General features: G+C 52.4%; 1 protein-coding gene across 2 annotated transcripts in view; it reads right to left on the bottom strand.

Annotated features, from left to right (window-relative positions):
* The window catches only part of STAP1 (signal transducing adaptor family member 1), a 28,426-nt gene extending 15,899 nt beyond the window's left edge, over positions 1 to 12,527 (bottom strand). For both annotated transcript variants that reach the window (XM_029073239.1, XM_029073240.1), the window contains exon 1: positions 12,361 to 12,527. In XM_029073239.1, the coding sequence (XP_028929072.1) occupies positions 12,361 to 12,480 (120 nt within the window). In that variant the 5' untranslated portion in view covers positions 12,481 to 12,527. The remainder of the gene's footprint in view (positions 1 to 12,360) is intronic.
* Positions 12,528 to 17,870: the final 5,343 nt, after the last annotated feature.

The following is a 17,870-nucleotide window of genomic DNA, read 5'->3' as shown; positions in this document are numbered from 1 at the left end:
TCAGTGGGTTTCGAGCCCACTGAACAGGAGAGGCCACAGAGACCAAGAAAATATGACAGATCAATGACTAGGATTATCCCTTGGGTGGCAGTTTACCCCAAATCCTCCAGCCATCCTCAATCCCCCCCTCCTTTGCCATCCCCGGTGCCGAGGAGAACCGGAGTTCGAGTGTGGGACTGAGGGCTCAGCGTAAGACCCCGAGCAGACGACAGGAGACCCTTTGGCCTTCTCTTCTACAAGTTGGCCGGTTCTTCGATGTTTTCTCTGAGGTTTTTATGTCCTGACAGTTTAGTCCCCCTTTTGGTAGTAACAGTAGTAAAGGTATTTACTGGCCACCTACTGAGTGCAAGGCCCCATATTTTTGTTTAATAATAATAATGACGGTGGGATTTGTTAAGCGCTCACTATGTGCGGGGCACTGTTCTAAGCGCTGGGGTAGAGACAGGGGAATCAGATTGTCCCACGTGGGGCTCACATTTTTTTAATCCCCATTTTTACAGATGAGGTAACTGAGGCACAGAGAAGTGACTGGCCCAAGGTCACACAGCAGACAAGTGGGGGAGTTTTGTTTGCCTTTCCCCGTGTGTCTGGTGCCAACCTCTCCCCCCTTAGTTTGTGAGCCCCTTGAGAGCCACAGACTGTTGTGTAGATTTCACCCATGTAGCTCTTTTTCAGTGCTTAGAAGATTGTTTTGCACCTAGTAGGTCCTTAATAAATACGACCGCAACTTTTACTAATAATAATGGCGCTATTTGGTAAGCGCTTACTATGTGCAAAGCACCGTTCTAGACGCTGGGGAGATACAAGGTTGCCCCGCGTGGGGCTCACAGTCTTAACCCCCATTTTCCAGATGAGGTAACTGCGGCATAGAGAAGTGAAGTGACTTGCCCAAAGTCACACGGCTGACAGGTGGCGGAGCGGGATTAGAACCCGCGCCCTCTGACTCCCAAGCCCGGGCTCTTTCCACTGAGCCATATTAGTACTCTACTGCTACTAACTACCACCACCACCAACTGATCGCGCGAGTAAAACGCCCTTGATTCTATTTATCGCTATTAAGTTGTCGTTTTTGTCCGTCTGTCTCCCCCGACTAGACTGCGAGCCCGTCAATGGGCAGGGATCGTCTCTATCTGTTGCCGAATTGTCCATTCCAAGCGCTCAGTCCGGTGCTCTGCGCAGAGTAAGCGCTCAATAAATACTATTGAATGAATGAATTAATGAATAAAACAGAAGCACAAGACTCGTTCCCTGCCCTTAAAGAGCGTACGCTCTAATAGGGAAAAGGGATATAAAAATATCTCTCCCCTGAACGCTGAAAGTTCTCCGTGCCCCTCGCTAGTGACAGAGAACAGAGACAGACATGAGTTTGACAGACTCTGAACATAAGGGGCGAAAAAAACCCTCCATTCTAGATCCCAAGTAATGCTAGACCCTGAGGTCTAGCCTGTCCAATGATCACCTTACACTCTAAGACTTCCTAGATGGTTGTTAATAGCATCTGGCCAGTCAAAGTGTCCTCGTGCAGTTCGTGAGGCAATTCATTGCTTCCCAGATAAAACGCAAAGCGCTTATCGTGATATCATATCTTCTCTTAAGCAGAATCTGGCTGATGGAGTCCTAGTCCGATGGAAACCAAGAGAGTTGCGAGTGCCGGGTGATAAAATAATTTAACGATGAAATGGCGATGTTGAAAACGACTTGGCAAATGACCAATGCCCTGGTGGCCGACCTTTTCACTATCCAAGAGGAACTTTTTTCCCTATGACAGGCGAACCCAAATCTGAACTTTCGGAGGGGGAAGCGGTTCATCTATTATCATCCCCGCAAGCTTCTGGCTCCCATTCCCAATTCCCAAAGCTCAGTAAAATGAGAATAGGCATCGGTCCTTGGAATTGCAAGACGGCACCGGAATTGCAAGATGGCACTGCCGTCAGTGAGATACCATCCCGGAGCAGGGGGGAACTGACTGTTTCTCCCCGAACAGGGTTGAGGATTCAAACTGCCCAACTAGACTCCCATATTATGCAGGGAGATGGAACTCACGCCACGCCAGACCCGATGAGGGGAAGGGAGGAAGGCTGGAATTTTTTCTCACGAAAGCCAGCAGGGCCACAGTGACACGCTGCTCCCCTTGCCTTCCACTGTCATAAACTAGTCTGGTTTGAGTTTCGTTTCTTTTCCCGCCTCTCCAAGAGGGTCAGGGAGAGGAAGTGGGGGAGGAGGAGGAGGAGGAGGAGGAGGACGGCGATGATGACGACGAGGAAGATGAGGAGAAGGAGGGAGGGGAGCAGGAGGACAAAGAGAAGGAGGAAGAGGAAAAGGAGTGCCATCTTGAAGGGGGCACTTGGGCCGTAAAGCTCCCTTGATAGACACACATAGGCTCACACTTAAGATGGGCTTGGACGGATTCCAAGAGAGCTCCAACGTAGGGGTCCTCCACTATTGGCCCTTTCTTTCTTCCCACTGGGCACAGCACCCCGCCCCCTGCAAGGTGGTCCCATGCTGAGGAAAGGGCCAGAGAGGAGAGAGAAAATTCAGAACAAAACACAGGGACAGGAGGTGGGATGTGAAGCAAGATGCCTGTCCGCTCTGGACACCCCCTCGTTCGAGATGCCACTTCTAAAGAGACTGGGTAGGAGGCAAGAAGGGCAGACGAGGTGATCGGTCCCAGTGTCGTGAAAAGGCGTTGGTATTTCTAGGTGATGGCCAGGGTTCAGGAGCAGGGGCTGGTGCCAGTGGAGTTTGAGAGAGACCATTTCACAGAGAAATCAGGAAACAAGCACTTCTCACCTCTTCCTTCCCCCACTATATTTATACATATATATATTTATATGTATGAGTGTCTTTGGGTGTTTGTGTATAAATAAATCTTCACACTTGTCCTTCGTATTTGAAGAAATTCACCAGAATGTAGGTGTAACTGAAAAGGCCGATACGGAACACACAGTCCCAGCCACACTGTGCAAAAATACCGTCCCTTGTCGCGTTGTGTCTCTTGCCTAATGTTTGCAGCGCCTGGCCTTGTTTTCTCTTCTGCCCTCTTGTCCCCCCCCCCCCACGAAGTTTTGCTCACAGAGAACCACTCCTAGCTTTACGACGATGCGCCACAGTGATGATAGCGATGATGATGGTATTTAAAACACTTCCTCTGCCCCCTTGCTTTCAGTTTCCCGATTTCAGTGCCCAGCAGCTGTCTGGGGACCCTGTAAATTAGAAGTGCGTGGGAGACTAAGCTCATCGTGGGCAGGGAATGTGTCAGTTATACTGTTGTGTTGTACTCTCCCAGGCGGTTAGGACAGCGCCGTGCACAGAGTAAGCTCTCGGCAATTATGATTATTGATTGAGAAGGGTGAGGGTAAGGAGCAGAAACGATGGGGTAGCTACCCGGAGCTAAGAGAGAAACCCTACGGGTCTTGGGAGCAGGAGAATGCACTCCCTATCATGAATGGGCAGAATCATTTCGACCCTAGAGACCCTTTGGCAAAGAAACGGGGAACACCTTGTCATCATAGAAAACTAAACTCCTCACCTTTGCCTTTAAAACACTCAATCACCTTGCCCCGTCCTACCTCACGTCGCTGCTCTCCTACTACAGCCCAGCCTGCACACTTGGCTCCTCTAATGCCAACCTGCTCACTGTACCTCCATCTCACCTGCCTCGCTGCCGACCTCTCGCCCACATCTTGCCTCTGGCCTGGAGCATCCTCCCTCCTCACATCCGACAGACAATTACTCGCCCCCTCTTCAGAGTCTTATGGAAGGCACATCTCTTCCAAGAGGCCTTCCCTGACAAAGCCCTCTTTTCCTTCTCTTCGACCCCCTTGTGCGTCACCCCGACTCGCTCCCTTTATTCACCCCCCTTCCCGGCCCCACAGCTTGGAGAGAGATGTGCCTTCAACGAGGCTTTGAAGCGGGGGAGAGTCATGGTCTGTCGGATTTGAGGAGGGAGAGCGTTCCAGGCCAGAAGCAGGACGTGGGCGAGGGGTCGGCGGTGAGATAGGCGAGACTGAGGCACGGTGAGAAGCTTAGCCTTAGAGGAGTGAAGTGTGTGGGCTGGGTTGTAGACAGAGAGTAGCGAGGTGAAGTAGGAGGGGGCACGGTGATAGAATGCTTTAAAATCCAGGGGTGAGGAGTTTTTTGTTTGCTGCGGAGGTGGATAGGCAACTACTGGAGTTTTTTGGGGAGCGGGGTGGCGTGTCCTGAACGTTTTTTGTAGAAAAGTGATCCGCGTAGCAGAGGGAAGTGTGGACTGGAGTGGGGAGAGACAGGAGGCTGGGAGGTCAGCAAGGAGGCCGATGCAGCCTCCGGGCGGGATAGGATGAGTGACTGTATTAACGTGATAGCTGTTTGGATGGAAAGGAGAGGACGGATTTTAGCGCTGTTGTGAAAGTGGGACCGACAGGATTTAGTGATGGATTGAATATGTGGAAGTCAAGGATAACGCCAAGGTTAGGGGCTTGTGAGACAGGAAGGATGGTGTAGAATAGTAGAAGTCTCCTACTCTTCACTGTAGTCTAAGCTCACTGTGGGCAAGGAACACGCTACTTTGTTTTGTTTTTTACAAGCACCTGATAAAGGGAAGTGGAGGTTCAGTACACACCATTAATATCATTTTGTGGGTCAGAGATTGGGCCTAAATTGACTAGTGTGTATTTGTCTTAGTGCCTAGCGTAGGGCTTAGAATATATATAGCATGCACTTAATGACTAGGAGAATAAGAATCATCATCATGATAATAATGATAATAATAATACATAAAATTAAGATCATCCTATTTGCCCGGTACTCCTGGGGGCGCGTAATCCAAATTCAGGAATTATTGCTATTTTTACAGATTTTCCTCAGAGCTACATAAAATTTCCACCATCGGGAAGTTATCAGATCAGAAAGGCTACGTGCAAGGGAATCATTCATAAATTATTCTCTTTCCTGGATTGGATCTGTACTACGAGAATAATAGAACTTGCGGAAATCTCTTTGTAGATTACAAACTATTTTCAGAAGAAGGTGTTTTTATTTTCCTAAACAATTCTGGCTTGAAAGTAGATAATGCTTTTTGCAGTGGATGACGGGCCAAAAATGAAGATTACCAGGATGTTTGGGTGACGGGATCGCTGACCCCTGCCCCAAATCCCGCTTCTATTAACTCCCTCCACTCTTCCCGTCAGTAGTTAGGAATCCAGTCGAGAAGCCGGCAGGCTCTTGGGCAGGTCCGCAAGAGAGCGCGGCGTCACCGTGGCACCGAGAAGGAGACCGAGTCCGAGTCTCCCGAAGCCCTGGAGTGGAGCGACCTGTTAGACGCGAGGCCGGACGAGGCCGGTTTGGCTCCGGAAAATTCCTAGGGAAATCCCCCAGGGCTGGGGGATTGAGAGAGAGGCTAGGGGTCTTGGGGGGAGGTTGAGGAAGTGGAAGTTCTTTCACTTCTGGTTCAGGCTCCTTCTGGTTCCCCCTTAGAGTGAAAGCTCCTTGTGGGCAGGGAACACGTCACATCTCTATTCTGTAAAGTCCCAAGGGCCTAGCACAGGACGCCGAGCTCTGCGAGTGCTCGATAAATGCTGCGACTTCTAATCCTACCGCTCTTGCTGAAACCTCTGCCGATTCTGTCATGATTGCGTGAAGAGTCCGGGCTTGGGAGTCAGAGGTCGTGGTTTCGAATCCTGACTCCGCCACTTGGAAGCTGTGTGACTTTGGGTAGGTCACGTCACTTCTCTGAGCCCCAGTTCCCTCATCTGTAAAACGGGGATGAAGACTGGGAGCCCCACGTGGGACAACCTGATCACCTTGGATCCACCCCAGCGCTTAGAACGGTGACATAGTAAGCGCTTAACAGATACCATCACTATTATTATTATTACTACGACCGCCCCTCCTCCTCCTCCTATTCCGACTTCTACTCCCGATACTATTACGACTCTTCCTACCGCTCCTCCTTCTCTTCATTCATTCACTCCACAGTATTCACTGAGCTCTTACGACGTGCAGAGCACAGTACTAAGCGCTTGGAATGTACAATTCTCTTCCTAGCACTACTTCTAACGATATTATTCCAACTACTTCAAAGACTACCCTTCTTTCTCCTCTTCCTCCTCCTGCGAAAACTACAGTACTATTATGACTATTATAGTAGATAGTATTATCTAATACTATCTCTTCTCCTCATCCCATGACTACCTCCGCCTACCCACTGTTCCTTCCAGATGTCCGGAGCCTGCGAGACGCCAGCGGCTTCACCCCGGGCCCATCCCCCATCTCCGCGGACCCGCTGCGGATCGGCCCACAGGAGCCCCGGCCGCCGGTGATCCTTCCCACCGTCCTCGTAGTCGACTGTGGAATTTGTTGAGCGTTTCCTACGTGCCAGGCACTGTACTAAGCACTAGGGTGGATCCAAGCTGGGTTGGATAGAGCCCCTGTTCCCCCCATGGGGCTCCCGATCTTAATCCCCCTTCTACAGATGAGGGAACCGAGGCCCAGAGAAGTGAAGCGACTTGTCCACGGTCACACAGCAGATGAGTGTGGGAGCCGGATTAGAAGCCCACCCGGCCACACTGCCTCTCCGTTTATAATCATTCCGCTCTATTTATATGCCGGAGGTTCGGAATCGGTGACGGGTGGTCTCTTCGGCTTCCTGAGTCTCTGATCACCCAACCGAGCGTGAGATGGAGCAAAAGAGGTAATGAGCAAGTAGGCCTGGGATGCAGCCAGTTGGAGGGTGGTTGGCCTTCAGCTCTGCTGGGCGGCTGGAAGCGGAGTCACAGCTCAGAGCGCGTTGCCCTGCAAACCCCAAGCACCGTGGGTCACTGCGAGCGAGCTGAGCTGAAGAAGTGTTGCAAGGACGTGGCGTAGCTAAAAATGGGACCGTGGCAGAGGCGGCTTGCTGGGAAATAGCGGTAGACCAGCAGGCCCTGCAGCAGAGAAGGAGCTGCTCCTTTCGAGCTCATGGGGAGGAGGAGGAGGAGGAAGAGGAGGAGATAGAACTGCAAACACCAAAGAGCCTAGAGAATGGAGCCACAGCCACAAACCAAAAGGGTCAGTTCTACGTTCCCTCAGTGTGTGAGGGGCTCTGGGTTGCACGCTTGCCTTTTTTGATTCCTGCACCGGGGTTGTAATAGAGCCTGTAAATCTGAAGACGTGCAAGTGTTTCTGCTTATCCTTCCTCTCTCTCTTTCTCTCCATAAATACATATGCATCATATATATGTTCTCTCTCTCTCTAGATATATGTATAAGTCTATAGTTTATATATATGTATAGAGAGAGAGAGAGAGGAGCGCGTGTCTAGTGGATAGAGGATAGGTCTGGGAATCAGAAGGACCTGGGTTCTAATCCCAGCTCTGTGACCTTGGGCAAGTCACTTCACTACTCCGGGCCTCAGTTACCTCATCTGTAAAAGGGGGATCGTCAGTGTGAGCCCCATGTGGATACAGGGTCCGTAGCCAGCCTGATTAACTTGTATCAACCCCAGTGCTTAGACCAGCGCTTGACACTGTAAGCACTTAATAAGTACTATTAAGTGAGAAGCAGCGTGGCTCAGTGGAAAGTGCACAGGCTTGGGAGTCAGAGGTCGTGGATTTGAATCCCGGCTCCACCGCTTGTCAGCTGTGTGAAATTGAGCAAGTCGCTTCACTTCTCTTTGCCTCAGTTACCTCATCTGTAAAATGGGGATTAAGATTGTGAGCCCCACGTGGGACCACCTGATTACCTTGTATCCCCTGCAGCGCTTGGAACAGTGCTTGGCACACAGTAAGCGCTTAACAGATACCATTATCATTATCATTACTATAGCGAGTACTATAATTATAATTGAGTACCCCCACACACATGAGACCACACTTGGGAAGGACAAAACCAAGAAGTGACAGATTCCTGCTTCGAAGGAGCTTGTCCTCTAAAGGGGAAGACAGACCTTCAAATATTTACAAATGGAGAAGTCAAACAGTTGAAAGTACAGTTAAATGACATATATTTATGAGGCATACAGACATACGTCAGGGCGTGTGGCGGTATAAATAGATATAAGTACGTTCACAAGTGCTCAAGATAGCCCGTGAGCATATTCAGCTTGGGGAACTGAGGAGAGGCCGATGGGAAGCTACCTTGCAGGTCCTCCATTTTACCTCCCAGAATCATGTCTAGGTTTCGATGCCATTTCGATTAAGATGGACTCTACCTCTCCCTCTTTTTAGACCTTCCCCCCCATAACCAATTATTCTCCATCTCGCATTTGTACGGTTTGACTTTCTTCCCTGTGCGTAAGTGAGGTGTCGGCCTGATGGATCAGAAGGTGAAAGAAAATGTCCTCTCCTTTTTCTGTCCAGTTGGAGAGAAGAATAAATTTGTTTCCTTGTAAATGAAAATATAGCAGGGATAATAGTGCTCTTTTACGGGCGACTTCAAAGTGACCACTCAAACCTGCTGAATAGATCATTTCCCTTGCTCGGCTATCAATCGATCGATCAGCCAATTAACGGCATTTTTTGAGCCGGGAATGCATCTATTTCCCAGGGGGGCAGAAACCGAAAATGAAATTCGGCTGGAAGATGTAGTCTCTTCTCATAATAATAAGAATAATGGTATTTGTTAATGCCAGGCTCTTTTCCAAGCGCTGGGGTAGCGCCAATCCGGTCAGACACCGTCCCCGTCCCACATGCGACTCGTAGTCTCAATCCTCGTTTTAAGATGAGGGAACTGAGGCCTAGAGAAGCTGATGACTTTCCCAAGGTCACTCAGCAGACAACTGGTGGAGCAGGGATTAGAACCCAGGTCCTTCTGACTCCCAGACCCGTGTTCTATCCACTAGGGAAAGCCGCTTCACGTGTCTCAAGGCCGGACATCAGCGGGGACTGTTGAAGGCTGCCATTCGACACCGCAGCTTCCCAAGCCGATCTCCATCTTTCCTTCCGTTTGCCCTCCTCTAGTTTCCCAGCCCAGATTCCCTAGGAACCAAAGGACCAGGAAATCCCGAGAGAGAGAGACAGACAGAGAGAGAAAGAGCCCCAGTGAGAGATGGGGGTGGTGAGGGACAGTGGCAGTGAGGAGAAGGAGCTGTGGGGAGGAGGGAATGATAATAAGGATAATAATAATAATAATGGTATTTTGTTAAGCACTCACTACCTGCCAGGCCCCGTACAAAACGCTGGGGTGGATACAAGCACATCCGGGTGGACAAAGTCCCCTGCCCCGCATGGGGCTCACAATCTCAATCCCCACTTTACAGATGAGATCACTGAGGCACAGAGAAGCAAAGTGACTTGTCTAAAGTTACAAAGCAGTCAAACGGTGGATCTGGGATTAGAACCCATGACCTTCTGCCTCCAGGCCCGGGCTCTATCCACTACGCCATGCTGCTTCCCGACACGCCATGACTGGAGGGAGCCGACGGGGATGAACTCGGTGGAAGAGAGACGGGAGATCCAGCGTCCACAATGGGACTCTTCCTCAGCCTCCTCCCTGCTACGTCTCAGTTTTCCCGAGACCGGTATTCCGGGTGCCGGAGTTTCCTATCCCCCCGCGGACACCCTCGCTCCGTAACGCCGGTAAATGCCCCCGAATGCTTTAACAGAGGGGCAATATTATAGTTCAACCTTTATTAACACCCCTACGTGCCAAGGCCTCTATATAAGATATAAATCACCACGGTTCCTGTTCTCATCCTGTTTATATCTAAATAAGTAGATAAGGTAACAAGCTGCCTGTATCTACCTAAGTAGTTGAAGTAATATCAACCGCACCCACCACAGTTCATTTTCTAAAGTTTTCAGGGAAATGTCATTATTGCTAGCCAGTCAATTCTATTTGTTGAGCGCCTACTCTTAGTGATAAATGTTCCTATTAATGATAAACATTCCCTGCCCACAGTGCACTTAATAATGTTGGTATCTGTTAAGCACTTACTAGGTGCAGAGCACTGTTCTAAGCGCTGGGGGAGATGCGGGGTAATCAGGTCGTCCTACGCGAGGCTCACAGTTTTAATCCCCATTTTACGGATGAGGGAACTGAGGCCCAGAGAAGTGAAGTGACTCGCCCACAGTCACCCAGCTGACAAGTGGGAGAGCCGGGATTCGAACCCATGACCTCTGACCCCCAAGCCCGGGCTCTTTCCACCGAGCCGCACTGCTTCTCTACATTCTAGAGGAGGTGACGGGAATGAATAGAAATAGATAAATGCCATATATGTCCATAGGTGCCGTGGGGCTGTGACGGGGGATGAGCAAAGGGAGCGAGGTGGACGCAGATGGGAGTGGGAGAGGAGGAAAAGAGGGCTTAGGGAAAGTCTCTCGGAGGAGATGTGCTTTCAGTAAGGCTTTGAAGAGGGGGCGGGTACTCCCTATCATTATCGGTCATATCAATGTAATATTAATACCAATAATATTATCGGTATCATCAATGCCCTCAGGATCATTTTTCGACGAAAATGTTTAGCACACGTTTCCCCACTCCTCAAGACACTCCAGTGGTTGCCCATCCACCTCCACATCAAACAAAATCGCCTCATCCCTGGCTTCAAAGCCGTCCATCCCCTCGCCCCCTCCCACCTCACCTCGCTGCTCTCCTACTCCGACGCGGCCCTCACGCTTCGCTCCTCCGATGCCAACCTTCTCACCGGGCCTCAGTCTCGCCTATCTCGCCGCCGAACCTTCGCCCGCGTCCCGCCTCCGACCCGGAACGCCCTCCCTCCTCAAATCCGACGGACCGTGACTCTCCCCCGCTTCGGAGCCCTACCGAGGGCCCGTCTCCTCCGAGAGGCCTTCCCAGACTAAGCCCCTCCTTTCCTCCTCTCCCGCTCCCTTCTGCGTCGCCTTGACTCGCTCCCTTTCTTCACTCCCCTCCCAGCCCCACAGCGCTTATGTTCATATCTGTCATTTTTTGATTTCTGTCAATGCCCGCCTCCCCTTCTAGACTGTAAGCTCACTGTGGGCAGGGAATGTGTCTGTTTATTGTTGTCCCGTCCTGTCCCAAGCGCTTACTACAGTGCTCTGCACACAATAAGCGCTCAATGAATATGATCAAATGAATGATTAATAATAATAATAACGTTGGTATTTGTTAAGCGCTTACTACGTGCAGAGCACTATTCTAAGCGCTGGGGTAGATACAGGGTCATCAGGTTGTCCCACGTGAGGCTCTCGGTCTTAATCCCCATTTTACAGATATGGTAACTGAGGCACAGAGAAGTGACTTGCCCACGGTCACCCAGCTGACAAGTGGCAGAGTTGGGATTCGAACCCGTGGCCTCTGACTCCCAAGCCCGGGCTCTTTCCACTGAGCGATGCTGCTTCTCTGATTGACTATTACCTATTACTTCTATAATTTCCACTGGACTTACTATTACTGGTACTCCAGATGACCACTTCTACTGCTATGGTTATTAACGGTAATGATAATTGCAGTATTTATTAAGTGCTACCGTGCGTCTAACACTGTGCTAAGTGCTGGGGTAGAGGCAAGCAAATCAGATCGGTTTAACCCGTTGTTTAAATTCAACCGAGGCTGATGTTTCTGCAGCCACTTTGGGCGTTTGCCGAGTAACCAGCGGGCAGCTTTCCGACCTCGGGGTCTGCCGTAACTCTTCGATAGAGGAAAGATGAATCCGAACGACAATTCGTCTCTAGGCTCACTGGGGGCAGGGAATGTGACTGTTGTCGTCTCGTCCTCTCCCGAGCGCTTAGTACGGTGTTTCGCCCGCAGCACGTGCTCAGTAAATCCGAGCGAATGCATCCACCTACCGTAAAAATGATCTGCCCACCCGAGTATTCTTTCCCTTGACCGTTTAGAAGAAAACTCATTCGCTACCTAAGCGGTTCGCGTCACAGTATGATCCCTCCCCGTGGTCTAAATTCCAGAAAAGAACCTCGGTGATTAAAATGACTCAAAAACCCCCAAGAAACTGCCTCTTAGGGCAGCCCGGACTGGGTTCCTTCCGTGGAAATGGGTCCAAACTCAGTGGCGTTTTTCTCCGTGTCAAAACAGGCACAGATTAGGAAGGAGATAGGCGAGGAGAGACTGATTTCTCAAACTCTGATTTCTTCGAGCCTCTCTAAAAGCCTCTCCAGGCTGTTAGAGTTTCACGGTGCAGGTTTCCGAAGTCGCACCTGCTGGCGGCAGCCTCTACGGAATTTGGAATTATTTGCATCGCTGTTATTGAGGTCGTTATCGTCGAGGGCCCCTAGGTATATTCTCGTGAGCCTAGACGGTCCCCGTGAAATAAAAAACCCAACGTCCGTTCGTCTCCCCTGAGAAATATCTCAACGGAACCACTCGAGCGAAACTCCTTCACAGAACGACAAAACCCCACCACCTTCCCTCACCTCCCGACCGGCCCAGGGACAGTCGTAATCTGACGTTTCGGGCCAAGCGATCTTACCTCGTGCTTCGTACGCCTGATGTCTAGAAAACCTTGGAAATAGAGGGGCAGAGACGTGATCCTCAATCTCTCCTGAAAGATCCGTCGAGGAGCCGGCTTGGGGGGCTTCTTTGCCATCATCTTCCCTTTCTCCCTCTCTCGCTCTCTCCCGGGCTTTCTCTCGCGCTCCGGACAGAAGGCCGGAGGGAGGGAGGGAGGGAGGGAGGGGGCGGAGGCGGCTGAGTTTCGTCCAGAAGCAGACTGAGTTCTTTCTCCCCGGTGTGCGGGGAAAGAACGGTGCAAAGAGGAAGTCCTTCAGCACTTGCTCTTTAATAACCACCAGCCTCCCCCACTTAACCGCCTTCTCTTTTTTCTCTTTCTCTTTGTACCATGAGGAAGAACAGGACCGGTATTCTTTAAATACGGGCCCTGGCACTCGATTTACGCCCCGAGCTTCGCAGGCACGCGACAAAAACAGAGGATTTTCTGTCCCCACTTAGGGGAGCGTCGGGGGGGTGGGCAGGAAAAAGCCGGAGCAGACCAGAGTCGTCCCCTTCCCCCTGGGGCCCGATCCCCGCTCTGCCACTTGCCTGCTGTGTGACCTCGGGCAAGTCACTTCACTCCTTTTATGCCTCCCTTTCCTCACGTGTAAAATGTGTCCCCCCCCACCCCAGTTATCTCGTCCACCGCGGCGTTTAATGAATGTTATCGTTACTGTCGTTATTACGATCCTCCTTCTAGGAGGGTAGAGGGTCCACGGAATTCTTGCCCGCGGTGTACGACGTGCAACGCTTTTACCTACTCATTATCCGCCCCCTTGCCCCGGCGGGACCCGCCCGGCAAGCGTGAGCGTCGGCGGGTACGGCTCTAGCGGCAACTGCCCCGCACGGCCTCTCCAACCTCAAGTCTCGTCCTTGTCCGTCCGTCTCCCCCGATTAGACCGTGAGCCCGTCAGAGGGCGGGGCCTGTCTGGCTCTGTTGTCGATTCGTCCATTCCAAGCGCTCAGGACAGTGCTCTGCACCTAGTAGGCGCTCGATAAATACTATGGAGTGAATGACCGAATGAAAGTGTTCAGCGCTGGACCCCTGGGCTTCTCTAGAGTAGCCCGGAGAATGATAATGATAACGATGGCATCTGTTAAGCGCTTACTCTGCGCAGAGCGCTGTTCTCCGACGGTGTGGCCTAGCGGCGGGAGCCCGGGCTGGGCGGCAGAGGATTCCGAGTCCGCCGCTTGTCTGCTGCGAGACCTCGGGCCGGTCACTCGACCTCTCCGCGCTTCAGTCTCCTCATCCGCGGAATGGGGGTTCGGTACCTGTTCTCCCTCTACCGCGAGCCTTGTGCGGGACAGGAACCGTGTGCAGACTCTTTATCTTATAGATCTACCGCAGGGCTGGGCACGTAGTAGGAGCTCAGTCGACAAATCAAGGGGCGGCGTTCCTTGAGCGTTCACTGAGCGCAGGGCACCGTGCTCCGTGGGAGCGAATAATACAGCGGGGTAGGGAACACGGAACACGCCACGAGCCTACTGTAGCGGCGGGGCTCAGTGGAAAGAGCCTGGGCTTCGGAGTCAGAGGTCATGGGTTCGAATGCCGGCTCCGCCGCTCGTCAGCTGTGGACAAGTCACTTCGCTTCTCTGGGCCTCAGTTCCCTCATCTGTAACACGGGGATTAGCTGTGAGCCTCACGTGACACAACCCGATGACCCCGTATCTCCCCCAGCGCTTAGAACAGTGCCCCGCACATAGCGAGCGCTTAACAAATACCAACGTTATTATTATCATTGTTATCATTTCGGCCCAGGCCCGTGTTTTCCAGGGCCAGGTCAGGGAGAGGTGAAAACTGTCCAAGCCAGAAGTGGCTAAAAGTCCTGTGGCCAGGCCCACAGGTTGCTGAGGAGTTTTATCTTGTCTCTCTGGGAACGGAGACCGAGGCGTAGCGAGCGACCTGATAGAGAGAGCACGGGCCCGGGGGCCAGAGGCCCCGGGTTCTAATCCCGGCTCTGCCGACTGCTCGCCGGGTGACCCCGGGCAAGTCCCTTACAGTTCCCTGGGCCTCGGTTCCCCCGTCTGTAGAGTGGAGATGAAGACGGTGAGCCCCGTGGGGGACGGGACCTCCGCCCAACGCCGTTATCTGGTACCTACCCCGGCACTTAGTACAGTGCCTGGCCCAGAGGGAGCGCTTAACAGATACCGTTAAAAAAAGAAAGCGAGGCTTGGGCTTCCAAGCTCGGGTTTCCCTCCGGACCGTAGGCTTGTTGTGGGCAGGGGATTGTGCCTGCCATATCGTTCCGTCCCACTCTCCCAAACGCTTACTGCAGTGCTCTGCACGCGGTAAACGCTTAATACGACGGACTCGGTTGGGCTCCGCACCGCTCCTCCTCCGCCGCCTCGTCTCCTCTCCCCCCTCTCTCCCCTCGTCCCTTCTTCCGTCTTCCCACAGCTCTGTGCCCCTGCCTCCCCTTAGGCCGTCAGGTCGTCGTGGACAGGGAACGGGTCCGTTCACTGTTCCGTCGCGCTCTCCCGGGTACTCAGTACGGCGCTCTGCGGACCGTAGGTGCTCAATAGATAGGATCGACTGACCGGTGCTCCGACTGACCCGAACGTGGCTGGCAGGAGAGGGGCGGCTGAGCTGCTGGTGATGAGGAAGGGCAAAACGGGACTGGATTCTCAAGCGCTCAGTACAGTGCTCTGCACGTGCTAAGCGCTCAATAAATACTACGGAAGGAATGAGTGGGCCGTGTTTTCTTCTCCTCTCCCACCCCCCACAGTCTCCTGGGATTACTGACGGACTGACTGCCCGCCTGACTGTTCACCTGGCGCCGCTTACTACTAATAATAAGAATGTCGGTATTTGTTAAGCGCTTACTATGTGCCGAGCACTGTTCTGAGCGCTGAGGTAGATACGGGGTCATCGGGAGGTCTCACGTGAGGCTCCCAGTCTTCATCCCCATTTTCCAGATGAGGTACCCGAGGCCCAGAGAAGTGACGTGACTCGCCCACAGTCACCCAGCTGACGAGGGGCGGAGCCGGGATTCGAACCCATGACCTCTGACTCCCCAGCCCGGGCTCTTTCCACTGAGCCACGCTGCTTCTCCAGTGCTATATGGCCAAGCTCCGTAGGAGACTCACGGTCTGCGTCGGAGGGGGAACGTCCTGGTGTGGTGGATGGAACGTGGGCCTGGGGGTCAGAAGGTTGTGGGTTCTAATCCCGGCTCCGCCACCCGTCCGCCGCGTGACTCTGGGCAGGTCACTTCGCTTCTCTGGGCCTCAGGTACCTCGTCTGGAAAAAACGGGGATTAAGAACGTGAGCCCGGTGTGGAACGGGGACTGTGTCCGACCCGATTACCTCCTATCTACCGCAGCGCTTAGAACGGCGCCTGGTAATTATTACCGTGATTATTATTATTATTAGCAGGTTCGAATCCCCATTTTATAGAGGAGGGAACTGAGGCACAGAAAAGTCAAGTGACCTGCCCGAGGTCACGCCGCAGGCACACGGCAGAGCCGGGAATGGTCAATCGGCCAGTCGTATTCATTGAGCGTTTAACCGTGTGCAGAACCCTGGACTAAGGACTCGGGAGAGGACAACACGGCAACAGGCAGACGCATTCCCCGTCCACAACGATTTTATTCATTCAGTCGTATCTATTGAGCGCTTACTAGGTGCAGAGCACCGTACTAAGCGCCTGGAATGAACAAGTCGGCAACAGACAGAGACGGTCCCTGCCGTTCGACGGGCTCGCGGTCTGATCGGGGCAGACGGACGGACGAGAGCGACGGCAGTAAGTGCGGTGTGACGGAGGAGCCGCGGGCCAGAAAGCCGGACGTCCCGGGTTCGAGTCCTGGCTCTGACCCGCGTTCCCTGGGCGAGTCACTTATATACCTCCCCTTGCCTCAGTTTCCTCAGGTGTAAATTGGGGGCCGTAACACCTAAACCCTGCCTCGCAGGTGTGTCGTGAGGAGTAAATAACTAAGCGGTATAAGGTGCTCCGGGAGCAAAAACACCGCCCGGAAACATAGGAATTTAAGTGCTTATTAAGCTCTGCCCAGAGTAAAGCGCTCAATAAATATGATTGAATGCGGTAGAATTTAGGCTGCGGGACTCCCCCGCTGTCCCCTCATCAACTAAAAGGTGAGGGGTGGCCAGAAGGCTCCTCGCACTCATAAACTGGTGACGGTACGTGTATTATGGAAGCAGCGTGGCTCGGTGGAAAGAGCCCGGGCTTGGGAGTCAGAGGTCACGGGTTCAAATCCCGCCTCTGCCACTTGTCAGCTTGGTGACGGTGGGCAGGTCGCTTCACTTCTCTGGGCCTCGGTTCCCTCATCTGTCAAAGGGGGATGAAGACCGGGAGCCTCACGCGGGACGACCCGATGACCCTGTAACTCCCCCAGCGCTCAGAACGGCGCTCTGCACATAGTAAGAGCTTAACAAATACCAACGGTATTATTATTATTACCATCTTCAACTGAACATTCCATTTATTCGTTTTCACTCCACTGCTCCCCAATGTTTCCACGTCATTCTCCCCGTTAGCGCGTAGACCCCTCGGGGGCAAGGAACGCGTCCTCGAGCTTCTGCCGTACTTGCCAAGCGCTTAGCACAGAGCGTCGCACCCGGGGGACGCTCGGCAAATATCGCTACTACTACTACTGTAGGTGGACTGTCCGCCGGCAACCCTTTACCATCAGAGAAAAGAGAAGGAAATGAAGGTGCTAAAGTCTACTTTCCTTAACTCAGGTAGATCCATCAATCGGTGGGTGGTATTTATCGAGCGCTTAGGGTGAGCAAAGCGCACACTTTACTAAGTGCTTGGGAGAGTACGATATTTCAAAGTTGGTAGACGTATTCCTTGCCCACAAGTAGCTGAAAAATGATGTTTTTGGCACGGTAATTTTTTTTAGCTCCCTGCCAATTTCTGAAAGTGGGATGTTCTTTGTCGGGCGGGCACTGTCTCTATCTGTGGCCGAATCGTACATTCCAAGCGCCTAGTACAGTGCTCCGCACACGGTAAGCGCTCAGTAAATACGATCGAAGGAAGGAATGAATGAATGAATGAATGAATGAAAGTGTAGCGCGCCACACACGGGAAGCGCTCAATAAATGTGATCGACGGATTGGAGGTTCTCATGGAACTGAATCAGGTGATAGGGAACGAGGCGTTTTATCTTCAGGCCTGACGGTGTTCTGTGACTTCTTTGCCCCGGTGCCGACCTCAAAGCGCTGAGTAGAGCGTTCTGCGCACAGTAAGCACTCACCGAATAATAATAACAATAATAACGTTGGTATCTGTTAAGCGCCTACTATGTGCAGAGCGCCGGGGTAGACACAGGGGAATCGGGTCGGCCCACGTGGGGCTCCCCGTCTTCATCCCCATTTTCCAGATGAGGTAACTGAGGCACAGAGAAGTGACTTGCCCACAGTCACCCAGCTGACGGGTGGCCGGGCCGGGATTCGAACCCACGACCTCTGACTCCAAAGCCCGGGCTCTTTCCACCGAGCCACGCTCCTTCTCAGATAGGATGGAACGAATG

Source organism: Ornithorhynchus anatinus, chromosome 10, assembly GCF_004115215.2.
Source record: "Ornithorhynchus anatinus isolate Pmale09 chromosome 10, mOrnAna1.pri.v4, whole genome shotgun sequence".
NCBI classification, from domain to species: Eukaryota; Metazoa; Chordata; class Mammalia; order Monotremata; family Ornithorhynchidae; genus Ornithorhynchus; species Ornithorhynchus anatinus.
Note: the sequence above shows the minus strand (reverse complement) of the source record. Positions and strands in the feature narration are given on the sequence as shown.